The 27,972-nt window shown below is 44.5% G+C and overlaps 1 protein-coding gene across 1 annotated transcript in view; it reads left to right on the top strand.

The window, feature by feature from the left end:
• The window catches only part of ZNF423 (zinc finger protein 423), a 98,427-nt gene that overhangs the window by 55,628 nt on the left and 14,827 nt on the right, over positions 1–27,972 (top strand). The window contains exons 3-4 of the mRNA XM_010082080.1: positions 20,058–20,189; positions 21,734–21,849. Coding sequence (XP_010080382.1) covers positions 20,058–20,189; positions 21,734–21,849 — 248 coding nt within the window. The remainder of the gene's footprint in view (positions 1–20,057; positions 20,190–21,733; positions 21,850–27,972) is intronic.

Here is a 27,972-nt window from a genome sequence, read left to right on the forward strand (position 1 = left end):
AATCATCTTTTAAATCTTTAACTGTTGTAGTTGAGAGTGCCTGTTTATGTAGAGAGCTACATAAACCAGTGTTATGGAAGTCACTACCATATTTTATGAACTTTTGTTCTCTTTCACACACAGTGCTATTAAAAATTCATTCTGCTTTTCTGCTCCTTGCATAATAATTCCGGATCAAATTGTTCAGGTCAATAAGGAGAGAATGAAAATGTTACAGCATTATCTGTGTGAGCTTGTAGGTATTTTTTCCTTTAACTGTATCACCCCAAAAACATGTTGCAGACATGCACAGTGGTTTGCATGAGTATGATAGATGGTTTGGGTTAGTCACCTGCATGATATAAATGTGTTGTCTGGATGCTTGTGGTGCCGTTAAGGTATTGGAAGGCCTTCCATTTGATCGTGTCTTTTCTCATACTGTCTCTTTGGGAGTTAAATTTTTCCAGTCAAACCTTTTTCTTGCTAAGTTTGAGAGCTTACTTGAGCTGTTCATCTGTTTCTTGGTGTGCAATGTGGAACCCTGTGGAGCATCAGGAGTGTGAGTTGAGAAGTGAGAGGGAGGTTCCCTGTGGCTGAGGAGAGGCCGGGAGGGCATCGCACGCTGATGGACACCTCCGAGGGATACGGGCTGCTCACAGGGATACTGCTGCTGCCACCCACGTTAGCACCAGGAGGGGAGCAGAAGTGTTCTGCCAAAATTAAACAAATGAATTAAATACGTGGGTTTAGATTTATAGCAAGGTGTTTTAACCATATTTTTATTAATGGTTTTAGAAATATCTGTTCATCCCCCTTTCCGTCTGCTTCTCTCTTACGTTATTAATGCTCACATAAGAGTCCATCTGACGTTACCCTCCTAGTTGAGACAATGTGTAAGAGTTTCTTTATAATGAGGTTATGGGTCATAAGCATGTATCTAGGACCTCTTCTTTTTGGTGCTGTTTTGAGCAATGAACAGATAGTGACAGAAAGTAGATGCGTGGCATCCTGTCAGAGATGAGTGTTCAAAACTTGGTGAGCTAAAGCATCTGAGGAACTCCACACACCCCATTATGTTGTACCGAGTTTGTCTATTAGTCACCAATCTTAATGAAGACTGAGGGAGGTATAAAAGTGTGTTGCTTTGACGTAGATGCTTACCGACTTTACTCATTATCTGCCTCTGAAGACACCAGTGGACCAGCCTGAGGTTTGGCATAATTAAATGTGACTCCATCAAACACCAGAACTGTGCTATGGTGCAAAATGTCCCACTACATGTGGACATTCAGCAGTATTTGTAGCATCCACCTACCTCTGCTGTTACAGACGTTCTGGTATTGGAAAGCTCAGTGTTACCCCAGCTGCTCTCAAAGATGTGTCAATTTCTACATTAAATTATTTTTGGAAAGGCCAGATGAAGTTACAGGTTTACCTGGAAAGCTGCTTTTCCTCTGGGGGGATGGCTAATGCCTTTCCCTGATCACACCACTGGCACTTTGCATTGGTTAGCATGATTTGAAGGGTAAATACTGGCAACTTACTGATTCAGCATGCAGCTATTGGTGCTCTAACCTCCTGCAAATCGCAGTTTTTATCATATCCACCAACATCCCCAAAGTGTAGTGTAAATGTTTGGAAAAGATCTGTGGTTACGGCTTGGATGTACCGTCAGGGTGAGGTATTGCACTTGAAAATACCAAGAACTAGCCAACATTAAACACTGAGTCACAAAACTCATTTGAATAAAGAAGATCATTAAAGGAGGCTTTAAAAACACACACATGCCCTAACGCTATCACAGATGATCAGTTTAAAGTAAATTCAGCATTTCCAAGAAAAAAATTGGATTTGTTCCTTTGAAATTATGTATGCCTAAATTAATCTTTCAAGTGAGTTATCCCTGTAAATGGGGTTAGCATTGGAATTAATTATAAATACAAAAATCAGAATGAAGATAAATCTTGTTTCCTTGGTGAAAATCTAATAATAGCTGCCAGGTCTGTCCAGCACTGCTCAGGTGGAGAGACCCTGCTCTGTGCCAGGGATGCGCTCTGAGGAGCTCCTGCTGTCTGCCCGCGGGGTCAGGGTCTAGAAGGCTCAGTACTGGGCGCCTCCAGTATTTTAAGAGTTTTATTAAAATTATGACACTTGAACTTGGTGCAAGCAGCTGTGCACTTAAAACGAGGAAACAAAAGAACTGTATTGCTTAATTTTGGAAGAAGCAAGATGAGATTCTTCAGTCTGAGCGATGATAATCCCGAGTCTCTTTTAGCATTGCAAGGCCAGCTGCTGCTTGGTCAACCTGTGTCAGAACAAGGGGGTTTGGGGCGATGGGGGCGGATGGGCAGTGCAAAGACACTGTGTAGCAGTGTTCCAGCGAGGTGTGCTGACCTCCCTGACCTGGTGCCCTTCACAGGAATTAACTTAGTTGTTTTACAGAGTCAGACCTTTAAAAAAAAAATTCCATTGAGGCCTTCCCCATCGTTGTCTAGGAGGGGTGTTGGGGAGCCCTCGGTAACAAGGATCTTGGCGCATTTTTAATATAAAACTGCTGTCAAATTACCAAAGTGTAATGAATTACGGGACGTGCACTTTCAGCCACTGTCTCTTCAGTGTGTAGATGAATGTCAAAGGGAATATTTTATGACAGTTTCTTGTGACCCAGATTCCACAGAAGTCTCTTATAAAATAGTCTTTGAGCGAACACTCCTCGCGCGTCCTAAGGACACCTCATCCCCGTGAACCCAAAGGTAGGAGTGAAGCTGCTGTGCACTGCGAGATCTGTGACTTTCTATCTGAGGATTTCAGTCTTGTTTGATAGTTCAGCCTTTGTGCCCTGCGGATCCATTTTAAATTGTCTGAAGCAGGAATAAATCTATTACAATGACCACAATTTTTTTTTTAATAATACAAAATGGGTCTGTGAAGAGGTGTTAAAAAGTAAAAATGAAAGGCAGAAGTTGTAAGGAAAACCTCTTCATTGGACAAACCTGCAATGCAGTAAATAATAACCCCAGAGGTGAAAGACAGCCTGTTCTAGAAAAAAGGCAGTGGAAAAGACTTTTTTTTTTTCCTCTATATTTTTTTTTTTTCTGTGGGTCTAGGGGAGAAAAGGTCCTTTTTTCTTTAGTAACTTTTCTGATTTTAAATATGTGCTTGTCTGGTCGTAAGGAGCAAGGTCATTCCTACTGCTCAGGGCCTGGGCTTTGTGCTGGTGTTGGCGGGAGCTTCTCTCCTCTCTCCTTTTCCTCCCTCCCTCTATCTCTCCTTTTCTTTTTCTCCTGAGGTGCAGATGGCCACATTTGCAGGTTAACTGGAACAGCTGGAGGCACATTATTAGCTTCCTGCTGCTAACTCATATTTGCTTAGATTTTTTTTTTTTTAACAGCAACATAATTTACAAGTAGTAGGCCAGTGACAAAGCTGGCATGTTCTAAATCTGCATCTGATTTATATAATGCTGTTGCTTATCAGTGAATGAAGTCATAATTATTGCTTTGTACCATTAAATAGCATAAATATATAAACTGTTATACAAATTGCAGCAAATGTTTCCTCTAGGGAGCTCTAGACAAAATTTTAATGTAGTGCATTTGTCTGTGGTGGCAGTTTCTATGGTATATAATAATGTTGATAAATTTTACTGTAGCAAGTGACATTTTATAACATTAATCCTGGTGGTAAAAATCTGATGAATACCACAGCTGTACTGGTGGGTGCAAGAAGAACAGGAGCTTTTGACACCAAGTGAATTGATTTTAATGGTGCTTTAAGGCTCCAAAGCACAAGGACAGTGCAGAGATGGCAGATCCTTCACTGGAAGGGAAGAGGAGTCGGGCAGGCATTGGAGAGGGAGGCACCGGGGAGCTTGACTTGATGATGGTGATAATTATTTTAAAAATCTTTACTGATTAATGCATCCTTTTGCTTTGAAAAGCAAAAGGAAAACAAATGGTACGATGAGAACACTTTAAATCCTCACCAGTTATTTAAACTCTGTGCATGTGAATGAAGACCCTGTGATAATTAGAGACACAGCACCTGGGCTCCAATATTGTCTCAGATGTCAGCCGTGCAGGCGCTCAGCCCGCTTGCACCATGCCTGCCCGTGCTGGCTGCCGCTGGGCTCCCACTGCCGCGGTGCGCTGCCGCAGGGCAGGGGATGAGCGGGTATGCAAGTGCAGCCCACGCGTGCTAGATGAGAACGCACCAGCAGAGTACACGAGCCTGTGCTATGGGGACTGCGAGGAGAAGTTCCTCCTCTGACTTCACTTGGGTGGAGCCGGAATAGGGTGATGGAGTAGGGTTTTAGCACCTGCCAAATAACAGCATAAATGATATTGCAGGTTTTGCGATCCTTTTGAAATTGCTTTTATGTCACTTTGCGATCCAGGTCCCAGTGCCCGGGCTAGGGTTCGCCCATGCTTGTTGGGCAGACGGCAGGGTGGTGCAACGCTGTGGACAATGCTGAGCCCAGCAAAGTCCCCCCCGGGAAGGCCTGGGATCATCACCACTCATGCCCAAGGTGCCAAAAGCGGTCATGGCCAAAAGTGGTCAATCCACTCCCCTTCCCAGGGAGACCTGCTGGGTGTGGAGGCAGGGGCAGCCCTGGAGTTAGGCTGGGCTGTGCCCCGTGTGTCCTGACAGCTGTTTGAGGATTTGTTTGTTCTGGTTTTATTCTGGAAATGAGGAGTGCTCCAGGCGGGCTGTCCAGGGACGGTGGGCATGGTCCCACTGCCTGGCAGGGCACATGCATGGGGTGCATCAGCTCCTGTGCTTCCGTTGCTGCAGAAGGATGGTGCAAGCAGGCGGGGGGACGGGTTTGTCCCAGACCAGGGCAGCGAGCAGGGGCCAGCTCTGAGCCACCGCCAGCAGACCTGCCTCCTTGGGAGGGCTGCAGCCCACCTGGCCGTGGCTGTCCTGGCTGCTCCTCCTTCCTGTACAAGGCAGCTTTCACAAAGTGTGAGAGTGTGTGTATCTTGTGTACATTGAGTACACAAGATACACACACTCTCACACTTTGTGAAAGCTGAGTGTGCTACTGCCCGGGGTACTGGCTCTAGCCAGAGGCAGGAGGAAGAGGTGTGGGAGGACAAGAGAAAAGTTTTATGCAGTTTGTGCAGAAGTTGTGTTTCTGAAACAGGAATGGTATTTCAGGTGCTTAGCTGTCTGTGTATTAATTATCCATGTGATTTCACTGCTAAACAAAACTGATGAGATGCTTCAGCTGCCACGTGATCTTGATGGCTGCCAAGCACAGGTGAAGCTCTTCCATCTGTATTAGGTGCTGCATGGAAAATGATCCAATGCATGAAACTAAATTATCCTTTGGGACAGCAATTCCTGGTGCAGACCCTCTTGGCAGATTTCTGTATTTGGTATAGAATTTTCATGCAGTAGACATTTTTCCTCTTTTGTGACTTGTCTTAAAAGTAGCAACTGCTCCTCACAAATCACAAAGCACAGTGACGCATGAGAAAGGCACTTGTGTTTCATTAACTCATGGTCATAACTTACCTGTACTTAATTGCTCTCACTGAATTTCCAAACTAGTCTCAGAAATGTCATGTATTTACTGAAAAAGAATATCAGAAATGTTCCTGCTTCATAATTAATTTGTTAAGGAGCTCATTTTCTCTATAAATATTTTCAAAAATACATGAAAATGTGAAATTCACATTTCTATTCCAGCAGCATCACAGATGGAGCTACAGTGTTAAAATGGCAACCACATGGCCATAGGGAATATCTCAATAACTTCAGGCTCAACACCATTGAGGTGTCTGCCACACACCCTGTTGTCTTGTCTGCATTTTCCTTGTGAAACCCCGACACGTCCTGTATGGGTTTTCGTTTCAGTTTGTTTCCTGTGTTAGCATTTCACATGCCCATAAGAATTTTCTTCCTCTCTGAGTAACCTTATTTTTTTTCCTGCCACTGTTTTAGGCACAAAGTTTATTGAGTGGTTCAGGATTAATCTACTGTTCTTTCTCTGGGCTGAAGTGCTGATGTTTGAACAATTTATCAGGAATCCTCCCCACCCCTCAGTACTGCCCAGGGATGCAGAGCTGGGGTCCGAGCAGCCCACCTCACCTGGTGGCACATGGGGTGCCAGTCTATCAGCTCAGTGCTGGGGACACACAGTACAGGCTAAAAACCTTGCTACTGGCTTATGTGTTTGAGGTTTTGGACACCAGCATTGCTTTTAAATTGCGGATGTGCTTGGAGAGACTGAACCTGGCAGCCATGGTGCTAGAGGCATTGTGTCATAGTCAGCGATGGGATGCCTGTGGCAAAGGCAGTTTTGCGTAGGAGCGGTATGGAAGTGCAGGGAGTGACAGCGGGCGGATTCCCTCCACCTTCCTTTGCCCAGACTTCCTCTGTCAGACCTCACTCGCGCAGCAGAGCAGCGTCTCCAGGCTGCTCAGTGCACAGGCATTCCCTTCGCTCCGGCGCCTGGCCAGAGCTGAGCTCCATGGCTGGTGGTCTCTGTCCCTTCGGAGTTTCGCAGAAGGTGCTGTGGGAGTGCCACGTGGCGATGGCTTTGGAGACCTGAGTTTTATTTTCCAGGACTTGCAGATTTTGAAAGCGTACCTCTTCTCAACTTTGCACTTTTTAGTAAATTGCTGTACAATGCTTTATGGCTTGTGCACTAGTTAAAAAATAATATTATTCTCAAGGCTGCCATTAAAATTTCTAGAAATAAAAGCATCCTATAATGTACTCTGGAAATGTGAATCCTAAGCTGTAGGGTATGTATGTTTGTAATGATTAATCGACTCAGCTTAATACATACCTGAATTGTGTTGAATAATAGCAGGGGCTGTGCGAATTCAGGAAACCTTTGTTGATGTGTTCTGCAATACTGCTGTGATTCACGGCATCCTGCGGAGACCACCAGGCATCCCAAGCACTAGGCAGGTTATAGAAACTGCCTCCAAATCTTACAAGAAGCTGCTGTGGTCTCCCACAACAGGAGCGGGGCGAGCAGCCGCAAGCTTGTGCCATCTCTCCCGAGCTCCCAGCCTCACCCTCTGGCTGCACCAACAGATGCTGGGGCTCTGGGTGAGCCTGGCTGTGCTTATTTGCTTCAGCATCTTAACGCAATTACAAAGCTGATGTGTATCCAGCCAGCTTGGTCCATGGCAGCATTTGGTTCATCTTCAGAGGGTGTGAAGATGCGTTTGATGCCTGCGCATGAAGCAACAGGGCCGTCTAGAATGAAAGCCTACGTTACTTGCATTTGTGTACCTACCACAAGCACTTATGCTTGAATGTGGTGTGTGATTTTTCAGCTACTGTAAATAGATCATCTTTACAGACCACAATAAATTGTTTGTGTAATGCTCAACTGTAGATTAAGTAAAAACTTGCATTAGAATATCCCCATATTCTTCCTGTCGGGTAAGTAAGAGCATAAGGGCGAGTATCCCCAGCACTGCCATTACTGCGTACAGCACTTAGCTACACTAGAAAAATGAGACATTGTTCTGCCAACTTTTGTTTCCCTCCATTTGTGTTACCACTTATGAATCCAGCATGCCAACATGTGAAACAGTTATTTCTGAACTCCAGCTATCATGGCACATGTAGGTACCAGGGCACGGCTACTGCCAGGAGTCGATGGCTTGCACCAGTCTCCTGTGTTCTCAACGAGGGCATTGTTGGTTTGAGCTGGCATGTAGCTAACAGCATTTGGAAGGTGTAGGTGTTATGTTGTCCGCTGAAGCATGAAGCACTTGTATTGCATTAAAGCATCACGGTGTTTTTAAACAGCTAAAAGGGGGTTTCAGCTGGGGTCAATTACGGGGCTGTTGCAGTGACAGGGTGCAGGGTGTTCGGGTGGTAATAGGGGCCTGTGTTGGATTGACACCTTGCCCACACCTTTGCAGACCAGCTGAAGCGGTTGATGTGTTTTGCAGTTCATCCAGCTGTTTGGGACTGTTGCAGGTTTATAAATATATTGTTGAATCTCTTTTTGTAGTCTTTTGCTCTGCTGTCTTGTGCGTTGCTCCAGGAGGTGTGCATGTCTTCTCCTCTTCCTCTTAAGACTGAGCACTCTTGGAGACCTGAGTTTTATTTTCCAGGACTTACAGATTTTGAAAGCGTACCTCTTCTCATTGTTGCACTTTTTCGTAAATTCACTGCCACATAAATTCGCATAACTGGATGTGCTCCCCTCACCGCCCCTCCAGGCAGTGCGAGGGCAGGAGGCAGCTCCAGCTTCTGCAGGTCAGCTCGAAACCGGGGCAGCTATTTTACAGGGGGGTTGGGGGCAGGAACCAAGATTCAAAACCGCCTCTGCTCCTACAGAGAAATCGATATTTAGCCATAAAACCAGGAGGGGCATGGTTGGGAATCACAGCCTGAATGAGAGGGTTTCGGTATTGTCATAGAAGATAAAACAAGAGGAAAACATTTTTGAATTTACTCTTTGTGTATTGAGGCCTTTTATGATTCATCAGTAAGTAAATATAAGCTAAGGGAGTGATTTGTTTCTAACAAGCTTATAAAATACTAGAGTCATTTGTGAGTTTATTGGAGTGCTGATTATAAACATTCCCTCATGCACACTCCTTTGTGTCAAATTAACATTCAACATACAAATATTGTATCTTTGAATATTTCTGTAATCTCTTCCCAAGTATTTAAGATCTTCGGTGAGAGACGATTGACAGTGTCACATGAAAAGTAGCCGAGCGCTCTGTCACAGTTTTGGACATATTTTTCATTTCTTTGGCATTTGCTTTGCTCGTGCTGCTGCTTTGAATTGCCTGCTCCATGCTCTAGTGTTTCATTTTTTGATACAATGCATAATTGATGCTCATCTAGCTGCAAAGATTCAACTGTTGTGCATGCTGCGCTGCCTGCACGCGGCTTCCCGGGATGTGCCCCACAACCCAGCGGTGCTGGCGTGTGATGGGAAGAGCGACCGGTCGCGTTGGGGCTGGGTGGCTCGGCGGGCTTCCCACAGCCTGCAGGGCAGTTCAGGTGGGAGGGTGGCACCGGGGGCATCCCGGCTCTCCCAGAGCACTCCCGCAAGGAGCTGGACTTTGTGGCCTCCCAAGCCTCAGGTGTGGTTAGAAAGGGAGCCCCGTTCTTCTGCAATTTCTCTTGGGCACTAATGCATTTTCTGACGGTACATAAGGAATAGAAATGTAAAGAATAGGCATGGTCTGCCCCACATCCCTTAAATTGCTGGTTTAGACCCATCCCCTGTAGGCAGTTTTCCCAAAGGATGCGCTGTGTGTGGAAGGTGTCCCGAGGCCAGGGCTCCCAGCATGCTGCTGGTTGGGACTGGGAAGCTTTGGGGAACAGATTTTGGTTGAGCTCCTTGATGCCTCCACGGCTACAGAAGTGCCATTTCACCCCCTCCGTGTCGGTACAGCAGAAGTATTTATAAATTAATTGGACTGACCTTTTATTTTTAATTTACAGTTTTGTCTTCCCCCCTTCATTCCCTGTATTGTCATTGCCAGTGCCTGAATTCCTTGCCTTTCCTGCCACTGTGTAACTTGTTTTTAATAAGCAGAGGAGAATCCTGCAAGGGTGGGTTTTAGGGTAACATTATTATAGTGGCTGCCATTTAAAAAGTCAATTTTTGCCTACAGGCAAAGTAGTTATCAGAGTTTGTACCTATTTTGCATACATACGATTGTATCTTCCCCACCTCTCTGGGGTGACAGGAGCAAATGCCGACTTCTTAATGCCGATTGTTGACTCCAAGCTTAAAATAGGAGCTCACAAGAAAAATGAAGAATAAAATGGTGGATAGCAGGTCTCTGACAAACCTTTATTGTTTCCTCCTTTTTGGTTCAAATAGGGACTCCATGACAGCTTGATTTAGGATCTCATTTTATTTGAGGGAGCAGCTGAAAAGCAGCTTGATTTTTCCTCTCATTTTTCACTCGTCCTCAGTAACTTTTGCAGGGCTGTGGCATATGCTCCTTCTCATCTGGGCTTATTAGGTGGATACCCCTAAATGTATTTCAAGTTCAATTAATACACATCAGGCCCTTCTGTACAGCAATGCTACTACACCTTTGCACCTTTCCAAGTCATCTCGACCGCTTTTGCCAGTCTGTCCCTGTGCCCAGCCCTTGAAGGTGCCATCCCTCTTGGCCCTGCCTTGCGGCTGGGAACTTCCTAGTGCTACTTTGTGGGCAGGAGCTTGAGGTTTTGGGTTTTAAAAAAAAAAAAAAAAAATTAACTTCTGGGAATGAGGGGAGTCACAGTGAGCCCAGGAAACATGTACAGTGCCATGAGCCTGAGATCTGGGAGTTTCAGCAAAAATAGCTGTGTAGGAGTCCTGGTGTTAACGAGCCGTCAGATCCTCCTGGATGATGATGTGTTTTGATACAGTGCATGCTCATGCAAAGAGGGCATCTTCGGCACCATTGTAGGATTGGCATTTCCAGATCCCTTTATTTGAGAAAAAATACAGACTTTCCTTATATCTTGCACTAAGTTGTGTGTCACAGCCCACATACCTTCTTTGGAATCTGTCTACAGCAGAAGAGTTTGCACATGGCTTTCCTTAATGGATTAAAAAGCTAATGACATATAAAATTAAGAAAATGTGTTTCTAAAAAAGAAATAAAACCAAGCTGGCCATCTTGTGCAGCAACTGCATATCTGCCAACAGCCATATGCCTGAGGGAGCTACTCACATAATAAAATAGAAAGGGATTTGTTTACAAAGGCAAAAACCAAGAAGAAGTTTTCTGCCCATGTTGCTGACCTGCACAGCTGCACAGGATGCGTGAGCAGAGCCCTCTGCAGAGAGCTTGGAGCAGCAGTTTTACTGCTGCCTGTCCAGGTCCTGGTGCTGGCCAAATCCAGCTCTAGGTCACATGTGAAGGGTGCAGGCTGGCTGGCTCATGTGCAGAACAAAGAGCAAGTGTAAAGGTGGTTTGATTTTTAGGTTTTCAGTATGGTAATCAATGTTTGTATATTAGGTAAGCGCTACTGAGGGTAACTTCATGGTCTGTGCTATGCAGAGTCGTTGCTTGCCAGTGACATCTTTTCCAAAAGGGCGCTGGGTTACAGCTTGTCTTCTTATTCAACACTACAGGGTGTGATTTCCACCTGGACTGCGGACTGTTAATCTAGCAAATCCCATTGACATCAATACAAGATGCACATCACTTGTGCATATACCCACACTACAAGAATATATGTCTGCATATTGTAGAGGTGCTTACGGTATTTTATTGTTTTCATGCAGATTCTTCTTTTTGACTGCCTTAAGGAATATCATGCGTTACTGCACCTTAGGATTCCTGACTTAAAATGCATCTGATCGGGGGTTTTAATTCTTTTGGGCATATTTGCACTTAACGAACTTTTAGAAATATTCATGCCTTGCAAAATCAGTCACGTATCTTAGCCAAACAGACCTTCTTTAGTCACCCTTGGCTTCCCTGTATAGGCAGTGGCATCTCATTTGTCAGTTGTGATAACTGGTGTGTGTCCCCAAGCTCTGTTCTTGCTCGCTGGGGAGAGGGAGTGAGGGAGGTGCCTCGGGGTAGGGGTTTGGGGACAGGAGCCTGTCTGGGGCCAGGCTGGGACATGTGTTCAGCCCTTGTATGAACAGGTAAGCTCCGGTGCAGTTATCCTAAATGATCATGTCAAGATAGCTGGGTAACCATCGCATATTTTTTTTTCCCCAATGAAAAAGCTCAGAGATGTTAATTTTTTTGCCTGCATCTATTTTAAAGAAGAATTTTTTTCTATAAGCTGATAACAACACTGTAAGAGATTGCTTTTTCAACCAGAGGCTGTTCCCTAGCGGTACTGTTTCTTAATCAGAAAAGGTGAATTCATATTTAAAAGAAATGCATTTGTTTAATCTGAGTAAGTGGGTGCAGCCTGCCCCAGCGTTACAGAAGTGCAGCATTCGGGCAATCTCCAGGCCACTTGGTGATCTGTAACAGAAATAATGCTCGTGGTTGGTTTTCATTTCCACTTCACTTTTATGCCCACTGTAACATTTCTGAGATATCTGTACTAATATAAGCTTTAATTTGGCCGTGGCTGATACTGCTGTAAGTTTACATTACTGGACGTGTACTTACATGTTTATGCAGAATTTGCAGTGTCAGAATAAGGTTCTTTGTACCATCAACTCTGTTCCCTCAAGAGGTGTCGCACCAGTGCAGCAATTATGGAATTTTTCTTTCCTGATGCTAATAAAATGCTGCTTCCCTCCCCCTGAAAAGTTTGACTTTTATCATACTTTCAGAACTGAAAAACCTTCAGTGTTTCTCAGTTAAATTGTACATTTAGAAGTGTTTTCACTTTGTTGCGTGTTCTGTTTTTATCTCTCTTTTTACCAGTTTTTCTGCTTCCCTGATGCCATCACAGAAGTGGGTTACGGCTTTCTACTGCTCTGTGCATCCATCGCTGAGTATCGTTGACAACAACTGGCTTGTAGTCTGTCTGTCATCTTAATTATATACTATTAGAGACCATTAATCTGATGATTATTTACACGATAGATTTACAATCTATCATGTCAATGTGTACTTGGGAAACTGTAATCTGAAAATCAGTGACACACATCAGCAGGAGTTACGTGTTTAAAAAACACTGTGTGCTATCCCAAGCGTGCCCCACTAGCGCAGGGGGCTGGAGCCAGGGCTGATGCTGCCCTGACTTGGATCTGGACCCCAGGAACCTGCCTTTGGGCCAAGGAAAACGCACCCGGCTTCTGGCTTTTAAGTAGTAGCTGCAGGATGATGCAGCTGCCACCCTGCGCACGGGTGCCCGGGCAGGGCAGGGGGCTGCCGGTAGGAGGAAAGGCTTTGCCTTTGGCAGCTCTTGCTGGAGTCCTGGCAGCTCCAGGGGCCTCTGTGCGACCACAGTCAACGTAAGCTGGGACTGCAGGAGGTCTGGGTGGGACCTGGCGGGACGGGGGCACCTTGCGGCTCCGGTGGCCCTGGTGCTGGGGAACGTGCCAGGCCTGTAAAACGAGTAAAAAGGACTTTGCACCCGTTTACACTTGGTTTAAAGCTTTGAATGTTTTAAAAGCACTTGGCATATTCCAGTGGGATGTTTAATAAGGGCATAATGATGTTTTAACTTTAATTTTTAATTTCACAAGAAGAATAGATGCCAAGTAGATACCAGTTATTGCTGTTTGTGTGTATTGAGCTTTTCAATGGGATATTGCCTATAGGATCAGAGGCCGAGCGTATTCCCGCTGTATAGCCATGCAGGGAGCTGCCTCCAGGGAAGAGATGGGAGTGGAGAAGTGACCAGGAGTAATAAGGGATATTCAGGTTTATGAAGTGACAGGATGGCAGGAGGGAGGCTCGTGCAGGGAATGGGCTGTGTGGCCATAGCCTGCAGTCAGGGCTGTTACTGCATTTCCACCAGGTATTGACATTAAACTTGTAATAATACAGCGGTGAACGTATCCAAACATTAAAATACATTACTAGGGTTGAGTTGGGTGGGAATGTGGCGGTTTTATTAAACTCTAGCTGTTCTTAGGGGTTCATTAGCTTCATGCAGACTCATTCGGTGTGTATGGGCTTGCACACTCAAAGGCTGCATGTGTTTCTCTTCCTGTATGGGTTTTGCATTTCCATGGAAGCCACTGGGGTTATTCCTTAATGAACTATTGTGAAGGAACAGCCAGATCTAATCAGACTTTAGTCCACAAGAAGTTTTAATATAGGCTATTAAAAAAAAAAGGGCATTTTCAGAGAAAGGCGGCTAGAATGTGAAGTTACTGTGCTAAAGCATAGTGCATTTCTATAAATTATCTTTATGCAGTTTCTCAGATTAATATCTAAATCTAAAATAAAGCTCTGCAGGCATGGTCCCTCTGGGGCTCTGCAGTCAGCAGATAGATGATGCACAACTCCATGAACTCCTTTGAACTTTCAGATTTTATTTTTCTTGTGACTGAAAATTAAGCTGATGAGGGCAGGCTCGGCAGACCCATCTCGTGTGTCTGCCATTTCAGGTGGCTGAGGTTCAGACTCCCCCTTAGGAGAGCGATGCCGGTAGGGAGCACGCAGTCTGCGGCCAGGGGCTCTGGAGCAGCCGAGGAACTGCTGTCACAGTTGGTGGGAAGCTCCCTGCAATCTCATCCCAGGTCCCTCTGGGACTGTGCTTCTTTTTAATGGTCATTTTAGTATTGCAGTGTACTGACATGTACTGGAGGCAGTGAACTTACAAGCTACCCTATAAATAATTTGGCATCTAATTCTGCATATTTTGAGCTTGAGGCCCCCTGAGATGATGCAAAGAGTTTAAAGCCCATTGTGCGGTTGGGCTAATTTAGCCTGAAGAAGAACCTTTTCAAGGCCACAGATGCATATAACAAGTACATCACAAGCAGCCTTGGAGTTTGTTACCAGGAATCCATAGGCGCTTCCTCTAGCACCTATGTTTGCCAGCAGGTCCTGCAGCTTCTGTCTCCTAATATCTTCCCTGATTTCCCAAATCCCTTTCCCCCAGAGAGCTTCCCCAGCAGGAGAACAGCGACAGCCCCTTCATGGTGTCAGACTGTTGTACTGGCTGGCCATCCCTTGGAAAAGGATGAAGAACAGAACTGATTTTAATGAGTCTCATCCAAAAGCAAATGTAAGGAAAACCAGCAAAAATACAGAGAGTTCCCAATGTGTGAATTTTTGCTGGTTTTCCTTACATAGTTTCTAGAAAAATCCAGGTCCCTGTGTTATCCTTTTTCATTGAAGTGATGTTTCTAACCACGGTGGACAGCTCTCATATCCCTTGAAAACTTATAATAGTAAAATTGTCATAAGGATGAAGCAGGAAAAATTATTAATCCTCAGCTCATAAAAGACATCAGTGTTGTGCCATTCTAGTTCATATAAATATATTTCAAAGCAGAATCATATTTCAGCAGAGAGATAAAACACAAAAGAATATGAGTAGCGGATGCCCACATAAAATATTACACCATCCAGGAAGGGGTGTAGGTGTATGTTTATTTGCACGGGCAAGTCAGGGGCTGTGAGCAAGGCAAGATTTTGGCAATGTATCAGTAGAGCCATGAGCACAGATATCTGTGACAGTCTGTGTGTGTGTTTTGCAGTGGCAGGGGGGTTTTGGCATGGTTTCTCGCAGTACAGAGCTGGGTGTTTCTGCACAGCTGCGTGAAACGCTGTGGGAACATGACGGGTGTCTGTAGTCTGGCAGAGTCGTCAGAGGGAGATAGGAGCCCTACCTGGATAAATAAGTATAAATAGTTTTCTTTCTGATATGTGACCAGATTATTTTCCAGTTGATTTCCAGCCAAGGTCCCAAGTGGGCCACAGATCAAAAAAAGATAAGGGTCAGTTACAAGGTTGAGCTCATTCAGCGTTGCCATAGTAACTGACCTCCAGCATCCCTGGGAGGATGGCACCCAGCTCCCCAGGTGACATTTCTGCTGCCACACCATCAATCCGCTGCCTTTCACCGCCCAGGCTGCCTAATCGCCAGGCGCTGCACTGCAGCGTGGCTCTGGGCCACCAGCCCATGCTGGGGACAGAGCACAGGGTCCCCTTGCCCTACAGCCACCCCCCTGACAAGGGAAGGGCTTGGCTGCCTCCTCTGGGATTAATTACAAAAAACAATGGAGTGATATGGTCCAAATGGTTTGTTATAGCAGGCTTAGGCAGCAATGGCGATGAAGAAGTGTCGTCTGTACAGCAGACGTCATCTTCATCTGACGTGAGCATCTGCAAAATTGCCATCCCCTTGTAGCAGTCGCATCGTGTCCTCAGACCTTGGCTTTACCTCCATTGTTGCATTGTTTTTAATGAAAACCAGTGGTGAAGTCGTGCCAGCCAGGTGAGGTGTCGATGTGGTTCTCTGCAGGCTTTGTTTTGGAGGGCTGTCACCCTGCCCTGGTCCAAGCCCCTTGCTCCTTCACAGCCACGTGTTAAAAAATTACTGGGGAAGCTCCTGCTTTTCTTATGTTATAAATTTTTCCCCTTGCTTACATATTTATGGGGAAATGAATTGCATAAACAGAATTGTTCCATGTAGTTTTCATTTTATTTCCCTGCGTTCATTCCAATTCCTATTTATTTCTGTTATAATTAGAGCACTCCTTACATGGCCCATTTAATTCTACCAGATTTATGACATAATGGATAGGAGAAGGGTCTCTGTGAACGCAGTGTATTAGTGCTTTGTTATACTGAATTACAGTATTTCAAAGTTCATTAAAAGTGCGGTTAACTCATTGATGTGTGCATCTGAGTACAGGAAAGATATTCCACTTTATTGCCTTAATTTGATGCAGTGGAGGAGAAATACTGGTCTGGGAAGCTGTAGTATGGGATGTACGTGTTGTTGTCTGGAGCGAGCATCAGATTGTCTTACATGATCTCTAAAATTAGGACTATAGCGGTTATTCCATAAGGGAAAATTTTGCTTTATTAAATCAAGTTGAAGAGAGAAGTTTTAACTAACAGTAGAGACAATGCCATCTTTATTTTTATTGTTCAGATCTCCTGTTTGTCATTGGTGTGATAACGTGTCAGTACACGACAGTGTTAATGCATACTTTTATATGGCCATTAATACAGTTATAATTAGAAATGCAGCTGATACAGTACATGGGTTTAATACAGCATTATTAATTATACTGCATCCTCGCCAGGAGGCTGCTGCTGTCGGTTCTCTTAGAGGCTTAGAGACTCATTGTAATATGTATTAAATGCACATTGCCGCAGCAGAAATAGCTGTATGGAGAAGCATATCCCCCTCTAAAATGGGCAGAAGGACAGTGTAAGTGCTACTAAGCACCCTATCAACATATTTAAAACTATCCTGCAAACACATCCGAACTCAGGAACAATGAGCCACGTGCTTCATCACCACAGTTCAGCTGGGTCTGTGCAGCCTGCTAATCCTTGCTAACAGGCAGTAAATTATGTACCTCCAAATTTATACAAATGCCTGCCTTTGACATCAGTGGGCACCACCCAGGTTTCACCTTCAGGATTCAGATAATCAGCTCTCATTCCTACCGGCTTCCCTCAAGACCAGTATGGAAATAAGTGTGTGTCTGCCAGGGATCAAATGCTTTTGGAGACAAAAGTAGGTACTGAAAACATTACAGGATACTATCATCTCCCCATGATACTTTTACACAAAGCACTCTGTTCCTCTTTTGGCCTGACATAGTTTCAGCCTGACAGAATCCAGCAGGCCTGCTTGTTTTAAACAAGAGCACATCCTATTATTTTTTTGAGAAATGAAGTGTAAAATTAATGCTTATTATTTTTAGCTCAGGAAAAATGAATAAGGCAAGAAACCCAAGATTCTTGTTTGCTGAGCATTGCTCGTTTAGTCCTGTAATCATAGAATTATAGAATCATAGAATGGTTTCAGTTGATCCCCACACAGATACGCTTATGGAGAAATGGGAGAAGATCGAGCACAGCCAGCTGTAAAAATCTGCATTTTATTTTACAAATGAGAGGGGCTGCATAATTCACTTGAGTTATGCAAGTCTATCATAAATGCTTTTCATATTTAAAAAAAAAAGGGGGGGGGAATAAAAATGAGGGAAATGATTATATGTTTTGCTGATGCCTAGCACCATACGTTCGGCTGGAGCATGGGCTGTCACGCTGCATTGTCAAAAAGCCACCTTGCAAGTACCTATATGATCTTATATAATTCAAGGAAGTTATTCTCCAAAGGTGACTGAGTATCCCTATACATGTGCTGTGTTTCTGTGTAAAATAATATGCTGTAAAATGCCATAGAGGAGAGAGTGATTATAGCAGCAATTCTATCTATATCTTTGGGCATTTTCATATTTTGAATACACATGCATGAGAAGAGAAACGTTTGTCATGCTAACCATGGTACTTTTTTCCCCTTTTTTTCTTCCTGGATGGTTTTATAGACACAAGAAATACATAATGGACTCCTGTGGGAGTGGAATAAAAACCCCCACCGGTGAGGAGAAGGCCTTATAATTCAGAAGTGGATTTGCAAATCAAAAGGTCTTGCCTCGAGTGGGATAAATTTCCAGATCTGCAGGAACCCATTATGTTTTATTATTTTTCATTCGAGTTTTAGTTTGTTTGTTATGGGTTTAACTATTTAAAATACTGCAGGGATCAGCCAAGAAAATACACAATCTCTGTTACCTAATTAAACACACCAAGCTTGTAAGAGTATACTTCAATTGAAATGCTGAGCGTTGTTGGTTTTGTTAATTTTACTGGAATTATAGATAGGCTGCAAAAGGAACAGTCGTCTAAGCAGCAGTGTGTGTCTGTCCGTATTTATGAACACACGTGCTCACACAGGACTGTAGGCTGTACATGAATCACTGTTTTCCAAACACCCAGTATGTGGAGGGTAGAAAATTAATGTCAAACATGATTTCTCTGATTTACTCATAGAAGGAACTCGTTCCATTCCCCCCAGTACCTGCTTTGTCCTCTCCAGCTTTAGTGCAGCGTTTGGTTGCTGTACACAGCCCTGTGGCTGGGCACCCGCGGGATGCTCAGCACAAGGCACGTATCCCTTCCCCAGCTTTCCTCCCCTCCAGAGCAGATTGCAAACGTCACACAAAGCCAAAACTTTTCAGGCAAGGGTCTAATGCGAGAACCCAGCCTTACGCTACAGCAAGGGGAGAGGGTCAGGTTTTGAAAGCCGTCCTTCAGAGTGGTCATGTGCCTGCCCAAACAGAGAACTGCAAACCTTGTTGCATCCTAGAAATATCCCAGTCCCCAGTTACTGCTACCCAGGGAATTTGTGGAGCTGCTCCTGTGGAGCCACCAACCCTTTCATCTTTCTGTTCCTGGCTCCTTCCTCCCTTTCCTTTTCTCTTTTTACCTCTTTCCCAACCTGCCTGTTTACTTCTCCAAATCTCGCCTCTCACTTCCCCAGCGCAGCGTTGCCAGCACTTGCCATCCGTGCCCCCGCTGCTGGGCAGGGCACAGCACCCATCACCGCAAGTGTGCCCCCGCTGCTGGGCAGGGCACAGCACCCATCACCGCAAGTGTGCCCCCGCTGCTGGGCAGGGCACAGCACCCATCACCGCGTGATCACCGCGTGTGTTTCCAGCGCCCACCCTTGAGGTGGCGCGGGCAGCTCACCACCGGCGTGTGTTCACGTGTGCTGCCACAATGAAGAGGCATTTTCAGGAAGTATCTACGAAAACAATCAGCAAAATTTTTACATTTTATTTGTTTTCTGATTTATATAAACTGTACATTATGTTGACTAAATTTCTATCACTGCCTCCTTCACTTCAAGAAAACTAAAGGATTGTTTCATTTTATTTGTGGAAATTGCTTTAATATAGCTTCAGTACCTCAGAAAAAGGCCCAGCTACATCCAAACCCACAAACATCAGTAAACAGAGATACGTACCATCTTACAAAAGTGGTAAACTTGAAACAATAGTAGTAATTATTATTATCTCCTTATGAGTTCAGCTAGAACATAGGGGCATTTAAAGTGAGCCCTGCGTATCCAGTGTTTAAGATATATGACACAGAAGTTACACTTTCAAATGACATTTAAACACTTTCAATGGTCTCTTCAGCTTGGAAACAGCCAAGAGATATGAAATTAAGGCTGACACTGCTCTGGGCTCCTGCTCTTCTCCGACAGTTTCTTCCTCTCCTGTATATTTGTAGTGTAGTCTGAGGTGAAGACGGCACTTCAGCCCACTTTCAGCATTGTCGGTTGAATTCACACTGTTTAATTCACTTTAAATGCTGTTTGACTGTTCAATAATCTACACCCGGGGCAGGGACGCTCTCCCTTTGCAGCAGGACGCGAGGGTGGAGTGGTGCAGCGTTCTCACGAGCCTGGGAGCTGGTGCATGAGTTCCCAGTGGGTTGATGGCAGCGCTGCTTCCACTGCAGCTGAAAATCCAGCGCCCCTGAACTCAACTGGGGGCCGTGCACCCGAACGCCCTGTGCGATCCCACTTTTCTAATGGGGCCAGAGCCGCGGCAGCGTCTGCGGGTCCTCGAAGTCGCGCGCGCCAGCACGGCTGTTTTTCGCCGACTGCTGCATCCCCAACGCTAATCTGCTGTGTCACTAACAAGTTGTATCATTTGAACCTTGCAGAGGAAGGCATCAATCATGAGTGCAAGCTGTGTAACCAGATGTTTGACTCTCCGGCAAAGCTCCTGTGTCACCTGATCGAGCACAGCTTTGAGGGGATGGGAGGCACATTCAAATGCCCTGTTTGTTTCACAGGTAAGACAGGGAGGCGAAGACAAGCCTCAGCGTGCATGGCTTGATCCAGAAACGACACTCAGGGGATTTGTAAAATACTGTATTCCTTTCCTGGGGAAAAAGAAATACTGTGCTTGGAAATGTTCAGAAATATCATCTGTCTGAAACTGGGGCTTGCTCCAAAGAGCAGCACTGTGGCGTTTGACACCAAGCAGCACTGTTGCATGTGGCGGGCTCTGCATCACCCCCCACCATTCAAAGCCTTAAATGGTACTTTGTAGCTCAAAGGTGGGAAGGTGTGGACTTGCTCTTGCAAGCCCTTATTCACCGGAGCAGCCAGGTAGTTCATAGTCCAGTCATGGTGGTGAGGTTCACCTGTGTAAAGGTTTGAGAAGACCTAATTCTACAACGGTGTAGTTTCATCAGCCGCTCTCTCAGAGGGTTTTTAAGGCCAGTTGCTTGTGGTGGCACATTTCTAACTCCTGGCTGAGAGCCTGCTAGGTGTTCCTTCAGTGTAGTTCATTCTAAGCTGTGTCATCAGTGCAAGTGATCTTGGGTGATCTTGCTCAAAGGTTCTGTAGGATGCATGTTAAAGGCTTTTATACGCTCCTCAGAGCAGCAGTTAACATCTGTATTTCCAAACTGCTTGAGAGATGAAGATGGCATGCATGTGACTGGGGACCTGTTGTCAGTAAAGGGCATGACAATACCTGCCATTCCTTTATCTGTGGTGGGAGTAAAGCGAACCCATGCTCCTTAGGGTTTGGCCCACAATTTGAGAACCTGCTTTTTGTGTGAGCTTGTAGTTAGTTTATCCTTTCCTGAAATGTGTTGTAAAATAAGTATTTGAGTGCATGTGTTTAATTCCGCTGGAGAAGCTATTTTCCATACTGATGATTGCTCCTATAAAATGAGACAAAAGTTAAGTGAGATATATTTTTAACTACCTAAAGCCTTGGGTTCAATATGTTTCACTTCAGAATTTCACTTGATTGAGTGAATAATTGTCAATTCAAAATTATAGTGCAGATGCTGTGATATTTGTGATGTTAAATAATAATCTTTTTTTATACTAAATGGACAACCCATTTAAAAGGTCTAAAAATTGTGACAAGGCTGCCCTTAAAGACTCACATTTCTGCCAGAAATGCTGTTCTGGGCCACGTGTCTTCCAGACCAGCCATCAAGGCTTCTCCTGGCCCGGTTGTCCTGCATTAAAAATGCATCCGAGGCACCTGCCGTGGGCCCAGGGCTCCCTGCAGGAGCGGTGACGTCCTCTCTTTGGTCTGATGATTGAGTTCTTCCAGTTACCCGTGGACAGTGTTAGCTTTATGTGAAATATCAAAAATCCATCCAGGATTTAAACTCTGTTAGAAGTAAGCTGACTGTCAGCCTGGAGACTCTAAATTGACTACTTGTAAGGAAATTCTGCTGAACTGAGTGTATTGGCACTCCTCTGGCAGATATCCTTGGACTTTTCAGAGTCTTTGCAATCATAGAAGTGTAGTTCAAGACAAGATGCCTTCTATGAAGCAACCTTAACTAATCATACTGTGTTGTTTCAGTTTTTGTACAGGCAAACAAACTGCAGCAGCACATCTTTGCAGTCCATGGGCAGGAAGATAAAATTTATGACTGTTCCCAGTGCCCACAGAAGTTCTTCTTTCAAACAGAGCTTCAGGTATGTTTACAACAGGAGTAAAAGTAAAGCTAACGGTGTTGATTTCTCTGTGCAACCGTCACCCTTGTGCAGCATTTAGGAAAGGTGTGTAACCTCAGTATGGTCTCTTCTGCCCTTAAAGAATCTCTCTGTCTCTTACTGCCTCCCTGACTGCTATCAGGGGAAAGGGGTCTCTGAGCCTGGCTGGAATAAATAAATAAGACAAGGCAGATATCATGATTCTTTATGAGTATTTCTCTTGACAGTAGCATTGCTGCATCCTGACATGTCTACGTCAAACACCTTGTAAATAATTTCTTTTTCTCTGTTAATAATTTAGGCACTGATTAACATACAAAGACTAAGCAAATGGTGGCTGCACCCTCCCCTTCCTCACTCTAAAGTCAGAAGTAAAGGAATTTTCCCTGCTGAGGCATGAGAGCAAAGCGAGGGTGCAGCTCAACATGATGCTTAATTAGGAGCTCCACCAAGGCACTGGCACATTAATAAGCTGCAGCTTCTGCAAACCTGGTGTTACGTGCCAGTTTCCCCAGTGGCACTGGGGGCCAGAGCTGGTGCTTGGCCCTCGCCCGCTCCTGGGCACAATGAGCCTTTCGGAGGCGCTGGACCCTGGCCTGGGCATGGTGCTGCAGCCCCGCTCAGAGACCTGGCTCCAGGGACCACTGTGGAGCCATGCTGCTGAGGCTGGCGTTTAAATCACACCAGTACCTTTGGTGTGAAACCCATGTAGATGCTAAAAACTCCGTGGTGTGTGTGCCTGATACCTCGGGGGAAGGGACCCCCAGAGCTTGCCCTTCTCAGGAGCTCACCAGGAGGTGCCCACCCTGGCCGTCCTCAGCATACCTTACCTGTGCAGCATGGCCACCAATATACTGCTACTGTCCCCTGGCAAATGTGGTCCTTTCACAGAATGGTACCGTATGCCTCATTTAAATCTATTAGCTTTATAAACCATGATTTACTTAAACTTTGGAGGGTTTTTATTTATCTTACTGAATTCCCAAGCTGCTGCCTCTTGTGTCGTGCTGTCACGCTGTGGAAGGATGGTTGATCTTTTCACTTTGTTGATTTTTTTTTTTTCCTCCCAAGGGAATCTCTTTTTTCCCTTGTTCTAGCAACCTGATTTGCATAAGTGTACAAAAGTTTTAACTATACCTTGTTAATATTTTAATAGAGTCAGCATATTTAGGGTTTGTGCGTTCTCACTATGAACGCTTTATGAAGGCAACGGTGGCTTGCAAGCTGGCTCTGGTTTTCCCTTTTGTTTTTCCTTTAAAGCGGTGTTTGGTCAAAATACCAGCACAATTAAAATGGGCGCACTGGCTTCCTGGGCTGCTGCATTAACCTTTAAAATCAGATGGTCAAATAAAGAAAACCTTCTTAAATTATAGTCTTAACAGTGGCCTGTTTTTTGCAATTAACAGTTTTAATTACATAATGTTTCAATTCTGAGTTGTCGTGCATTACAAAATTGCTGCAAATAGGAGCTTTAATCAGATAAATTATTATTGTAATTTTTCATTTTTTTTATGCAGGATTTGTGTGCATTTAGAGTTTCTGTGCTCGTAATAATTACCTGTGTAGTTTTGAATGGTGTTGGCTGAATGAAAAGTCAATACTTAGCTGCACAGTTTTAGTCTTTTTTGTATTTCAGTGGTGACTCAGAAATGTGTGTTTACTTGCTGCCAGGGATTTCACTAACTCAAATACCAGAGCCAGGGAGGACACAAAATGTGTGTATAAATCAGTTAGAAATGCTCAAGACTTTTGGACCAGTCTGCCTTGGCACAATTATCGGTTTCTGATGTGTAGGCTGCCTGCTCTAAACCTCAACTGTTGGTTATATTTTTGTTGAGTAATGAAGATGTAATATTGTTTTAGTGAATCAGTTGTTCAGCTGCTAGTTAGGGTTAAATCTGCAGTTTTTCTTACCTGGGCAAATCACCATCTGTCAAGGGGTTCCACCTGACAAATTTGACTTTTCAGTTCTGATCTTGCTTTCTCATTGGCGTAAAATAACCAGTGTCAAAATCCGAAACTACGCTTTGTTTTACTTGTTTGTATTTTTAAGTGAAACCACTGAAAACACTTTTAAAAAAATTGAGCGTTCAACTATTTCAAAAAGAAACTCAGAGTGGAGTGCTTACAGAAAAGCAAGAAACACAAGGGTGGGGGAAATGACAGGCAGTGCAGGGGAAAGGTAACTTTTAGAGATGTCATGGAGCAGCATGAATTCCCCTCACTGATTTGTGAGCATTGCTTTAAATAGTCAGCGTATACATCAGGCAAGACCAGAAGGGCACGTGTGTGCCATGTGATGAGAAACATTGCCCCTGTAAACGGACTTTTAGGGCTTGGTGCAAATACTGCTTCAGCAGCATAACACTCCAGAAGCAATCAAACCCTCTTCTTCACTTCTGAACTAGTAGTTGTATTTTAATATAGGTTTATGCTTTGAAGTTTACACTTCCTGATGGAGCTGTAAAACCAAGGCTTAAAAAAGCTCCGAGGAACTGAACTTATGTTATAAATGGTGGAAATTCTGGTGTGAATCTGGAGCAATGAGTCAGTGAGGTTACCTTGATGATCTTGCCAGAAGAACACAGAATGTTATTTAACTGCTTACATTATTTCCTTGGAAATAAAGAAGGAGAATATGGCGAGGTTAAGTATGAAACACAAACAAAACAGTGTGTGTGATAACCCCACATACCCTTAGGGCAGAGGAGGAAAGGCTGGCAGCTCTGTGTTTTTCACATCCTCAGTTTGTAAGATTGACAGCTATGAATATGATGAAAATCTCCTGGAAAAAAGTAAATTTATAGCTAATGCTTAGAACACCAAGGCTATGGCATTTCATTCCCTCTACTGAAACAAGCGCAGAGGTGGAGGTTTGTGGGGTTCCTCACACACAAGGCAGGCAGAGCCCCATCCCTAGGACCCGTGTCGGGAGCTGACGGCCGCTGTTGGCGTGCCCGCTTCCCGCAGGCAGCCGGAGCCAGAGCTGCACACAGGGCGTCCAGACACGGGAGATGAGCTAGCTCTTTGACAACTGAAATTTTGGTCTTTACTATTCAAAACCTATCAGGGAGCCCTGCCGAGCCTGAAGATGGGTCAGAAATTATAACACATAATGGGTGCTGAGAGTTCTATTTGTGGTGTTATTCACAGCTGGGAAATATATCTCATCAACTGCTTGCATTGAGAATTACATTAAGGAAATTGTGACTGAGCAGTGATTTTCAGAGGAAACTTGAGGAGGATTTTCATAGGTACTCTTTTGCCACACTGTTTTTTCCAAGGAGCCATCACATAACCAATGAAGTATTTGTATTTAAAGGATTAATTCCTACTGTTTGCTTGTGCACTGTTAATCATACCGTTTCCTCCTAAACGATTACAATTGGTGAAAACTAAGGCAAGGGATATAATAAACAATGTGCAAATAATCCAGGTACCAAGGGAGCAGGGTACCTGCCAGGTCTTTCCTAGCACAGGTGTTTAGGTGTTTTATTGCCTGCTATGAATAAAGGGCTTTCTTTCCTGTTCAGATTTGGAGATATGTCAAACCACTAAATTAAGGGAGCTTCACCAGAAGAATCTGCTATCTTTTTAAGTGCCCAGTTTCTTTAAACATCCACATATCAAAAGGACAGTGGCTACTATGGCTCATTGGCTAACACTGTGGTCTGTCTCCCTCTTCATTTCATTTTATGGGAAAAGCTGGCAGTTTTCATATATCCATAAACAGGCAAGAGCTGCTGCACAGAAATTGCGCTCATTATATTAATAATGATTTACCATGAACGTCCTCCAGGGGCTTGATTTGGTCCACATCAAAGTCCTTGGGATTGTTTCCGCTGATTACAGCAGATCAAACCCTATGCAGGTTTCCTTTTTTAAAGTCTGCTTTTAATGTCAGCTCCATGTTAGATGTTTCTCGTATAGAGGGCTGCATCCTACCCGGGCCAGCGGAGCACCACAGCGAGCCACCGCATTGTCTGATGTGGCCCCATGGGGGACGTTAAGATGCTGCTCTGTACCCGTGGTGTCTTCCCTGGGAGTGGGGGAAGGAGGAGCATCACCTCCAGTGGCTCATGCCAGTGGTCCTTGTGGCCATCTCTGTACAGCAGTGTCCCCTGAGGCACATGGCGAGAACGAGAGCCTCTTGGCTTGTATGTGACCCAGCCGCACCCAGGCAGGTCTGCAGGGCTACATCTGAGGGCTCAGTTTACCACCAATGGTCAGAGCACTGAAGGAAGACTTAAGCAATTTTGGGCCTGTACCCAGCTATTCAAAATCTTTTAGTGGGTAATGTCTCCAGCTCCTACTTAAAAATGGGCTCTACCTACTTTCTGGGCGATCTGAGAAAGCTCACTCAAATAGGAGTAAAATTTTCTTCCAAACAGCCCTCTGTGCTTGCAACACTGAAATATCTCAGTGCTTCTGGGCTCCGGTGTCCGTACAGTCAGTGAGAGAAAAGCAAACCTATGGTATTTTGATGAAGTTGCAGAAAATATTTTTCCCTGGGGGAGTGTGTGGATGGTTGGAAAAATGGGACCGGAAATGTGGCTCTCTCTCAAAGCAGTACTTTCACTTAACATAACTTTTTCTGTATTTCAGAACTTGTCCTGCTAAACACCAGGAGCTTCTTGCAGGAAACAAACCACAAGCTCTTCCTAAGTTTCATATGAAGCACGCGTAAAATTATGTGTAGAATTAATTTTCTTCAAGCAAAATCCATTTTTTCTTTCAAACATAATTTATATCTTTGCATTTTGGTTGTTGATAGGCTCTTAAGAGCCTGTTCTCCATCTTTCCCTTGTTTTTTTTAATGGTAGTCCTCTTTTAAAATCCAGAAAATGACCTAGTCAGTTATCCTAGCAGATTTGGCTAGTGTTTCTTAAAAAATGTTGCTGTGGTGCTTGGAGTATTGTTAAATTTTAATTATTAGTAGTTACAAAGCTAATAAATTACAGAAATACCAAAATCTATTCCAGCCATATTGCTGGATTTCATTCAGACGCAGTCAGATAATTATAACTAACAATAATTAAAAATTAAAAGTGCTGTAGGCACATACCCATCATGTTGAGTCTGTCTGCCTGAACGTTCTTTATGGACTGCAAAGCCACGAGTTTTATCTCTGATCTGTTGTCACAGTAGGGGAAGGGTTTTACCTATTAGTTCTCCGGTTCAGAGGAGGAGGAATATATGGCTGTTCAAAAATTTGGGGTTAGGGACAGGATCTCACAAGGACCAAAGCTAAGGAACGCCACTGCAGGCTGCGTGGGGCTGCTGCTGGGCTCTGCAGCAGCTGCGGCTGAGGTTCTGTGCAGGTGATGCTGGAGGTTTCCCGGGCCCGATGTCTGCAGAGGTTGATGCTGTGTGTAAGAGCAAGGGCTGCTCATGCTCATGCATCTCTGTGTGATTTGTCAGCACCTTCTTCCCCAGCACAGAATGAGGTGGTGTTTCCTGTGATTGGAGCTGGGGATGCTGTTGGAACAGCCACATAATCCAGAGTGCGTGGCCTCTTCGTGTGGACATTTCTGCTGAAACAGAGGATGGTGCAGCAATCTTGAATTACCCGGTGTTTGACGTAGTGACAAGGTGTAGCACTTTTTCATTTGGAAAGATGACTCTGATCAATATATTGCTGCATCTTTATAATCCCCAAGGTCTCTTCAGTGAAATGCAGAAAGATCTCTCAAGTCTGCAAAGACTCACCTGAGATGAAGATTGGAAATGTCTGGCACTGGTGTAGCATGTCCCATAACAAAAAACCCTCTTTCATTTCTTACACCATTACAGCCATTCCGTGGCTGGCCCTGGCTAACAAAGTGTGTGCAACTTCACATTAACATGTGCAGGAAACCAAGCAGCCATGCAGAGCAGGAGAAAAAAAGAAGGGAGCCAGGTGAAAGGCATCGTTTCAGTCATTAATGCACTTAAGCGCACCCAAGTGTCAACATGTGTGATCAAGTGTAAGGAAGCATGGCGTTCCAATGTGGCAGCGCTGGCACACAGAAGGGGCTTCCTACAGCAGAGATGGCACTTGGATCCGCTGCTCAGGCTGCCCAGCTAAACCCATTGTTGCCTGTCATCTATGCCCTAGGGCAAGGG

The sequence above is a fragment of the Pterocles gutturalis genome, unplaced genomic scaffold (genome assembly GCF_000699245.1).
Source record: "Pterocles gutturalis isolate BGI_N339 unplaced genomic scaffold, ASM69924v1 scaffold13574, whole genome shotgun sequence".
NCBI lineage: Eukaryota > Metazoa > Chordata > Aves > Pterocliformes > Pteroclidae > Pterocles > Pterocles gutturalis.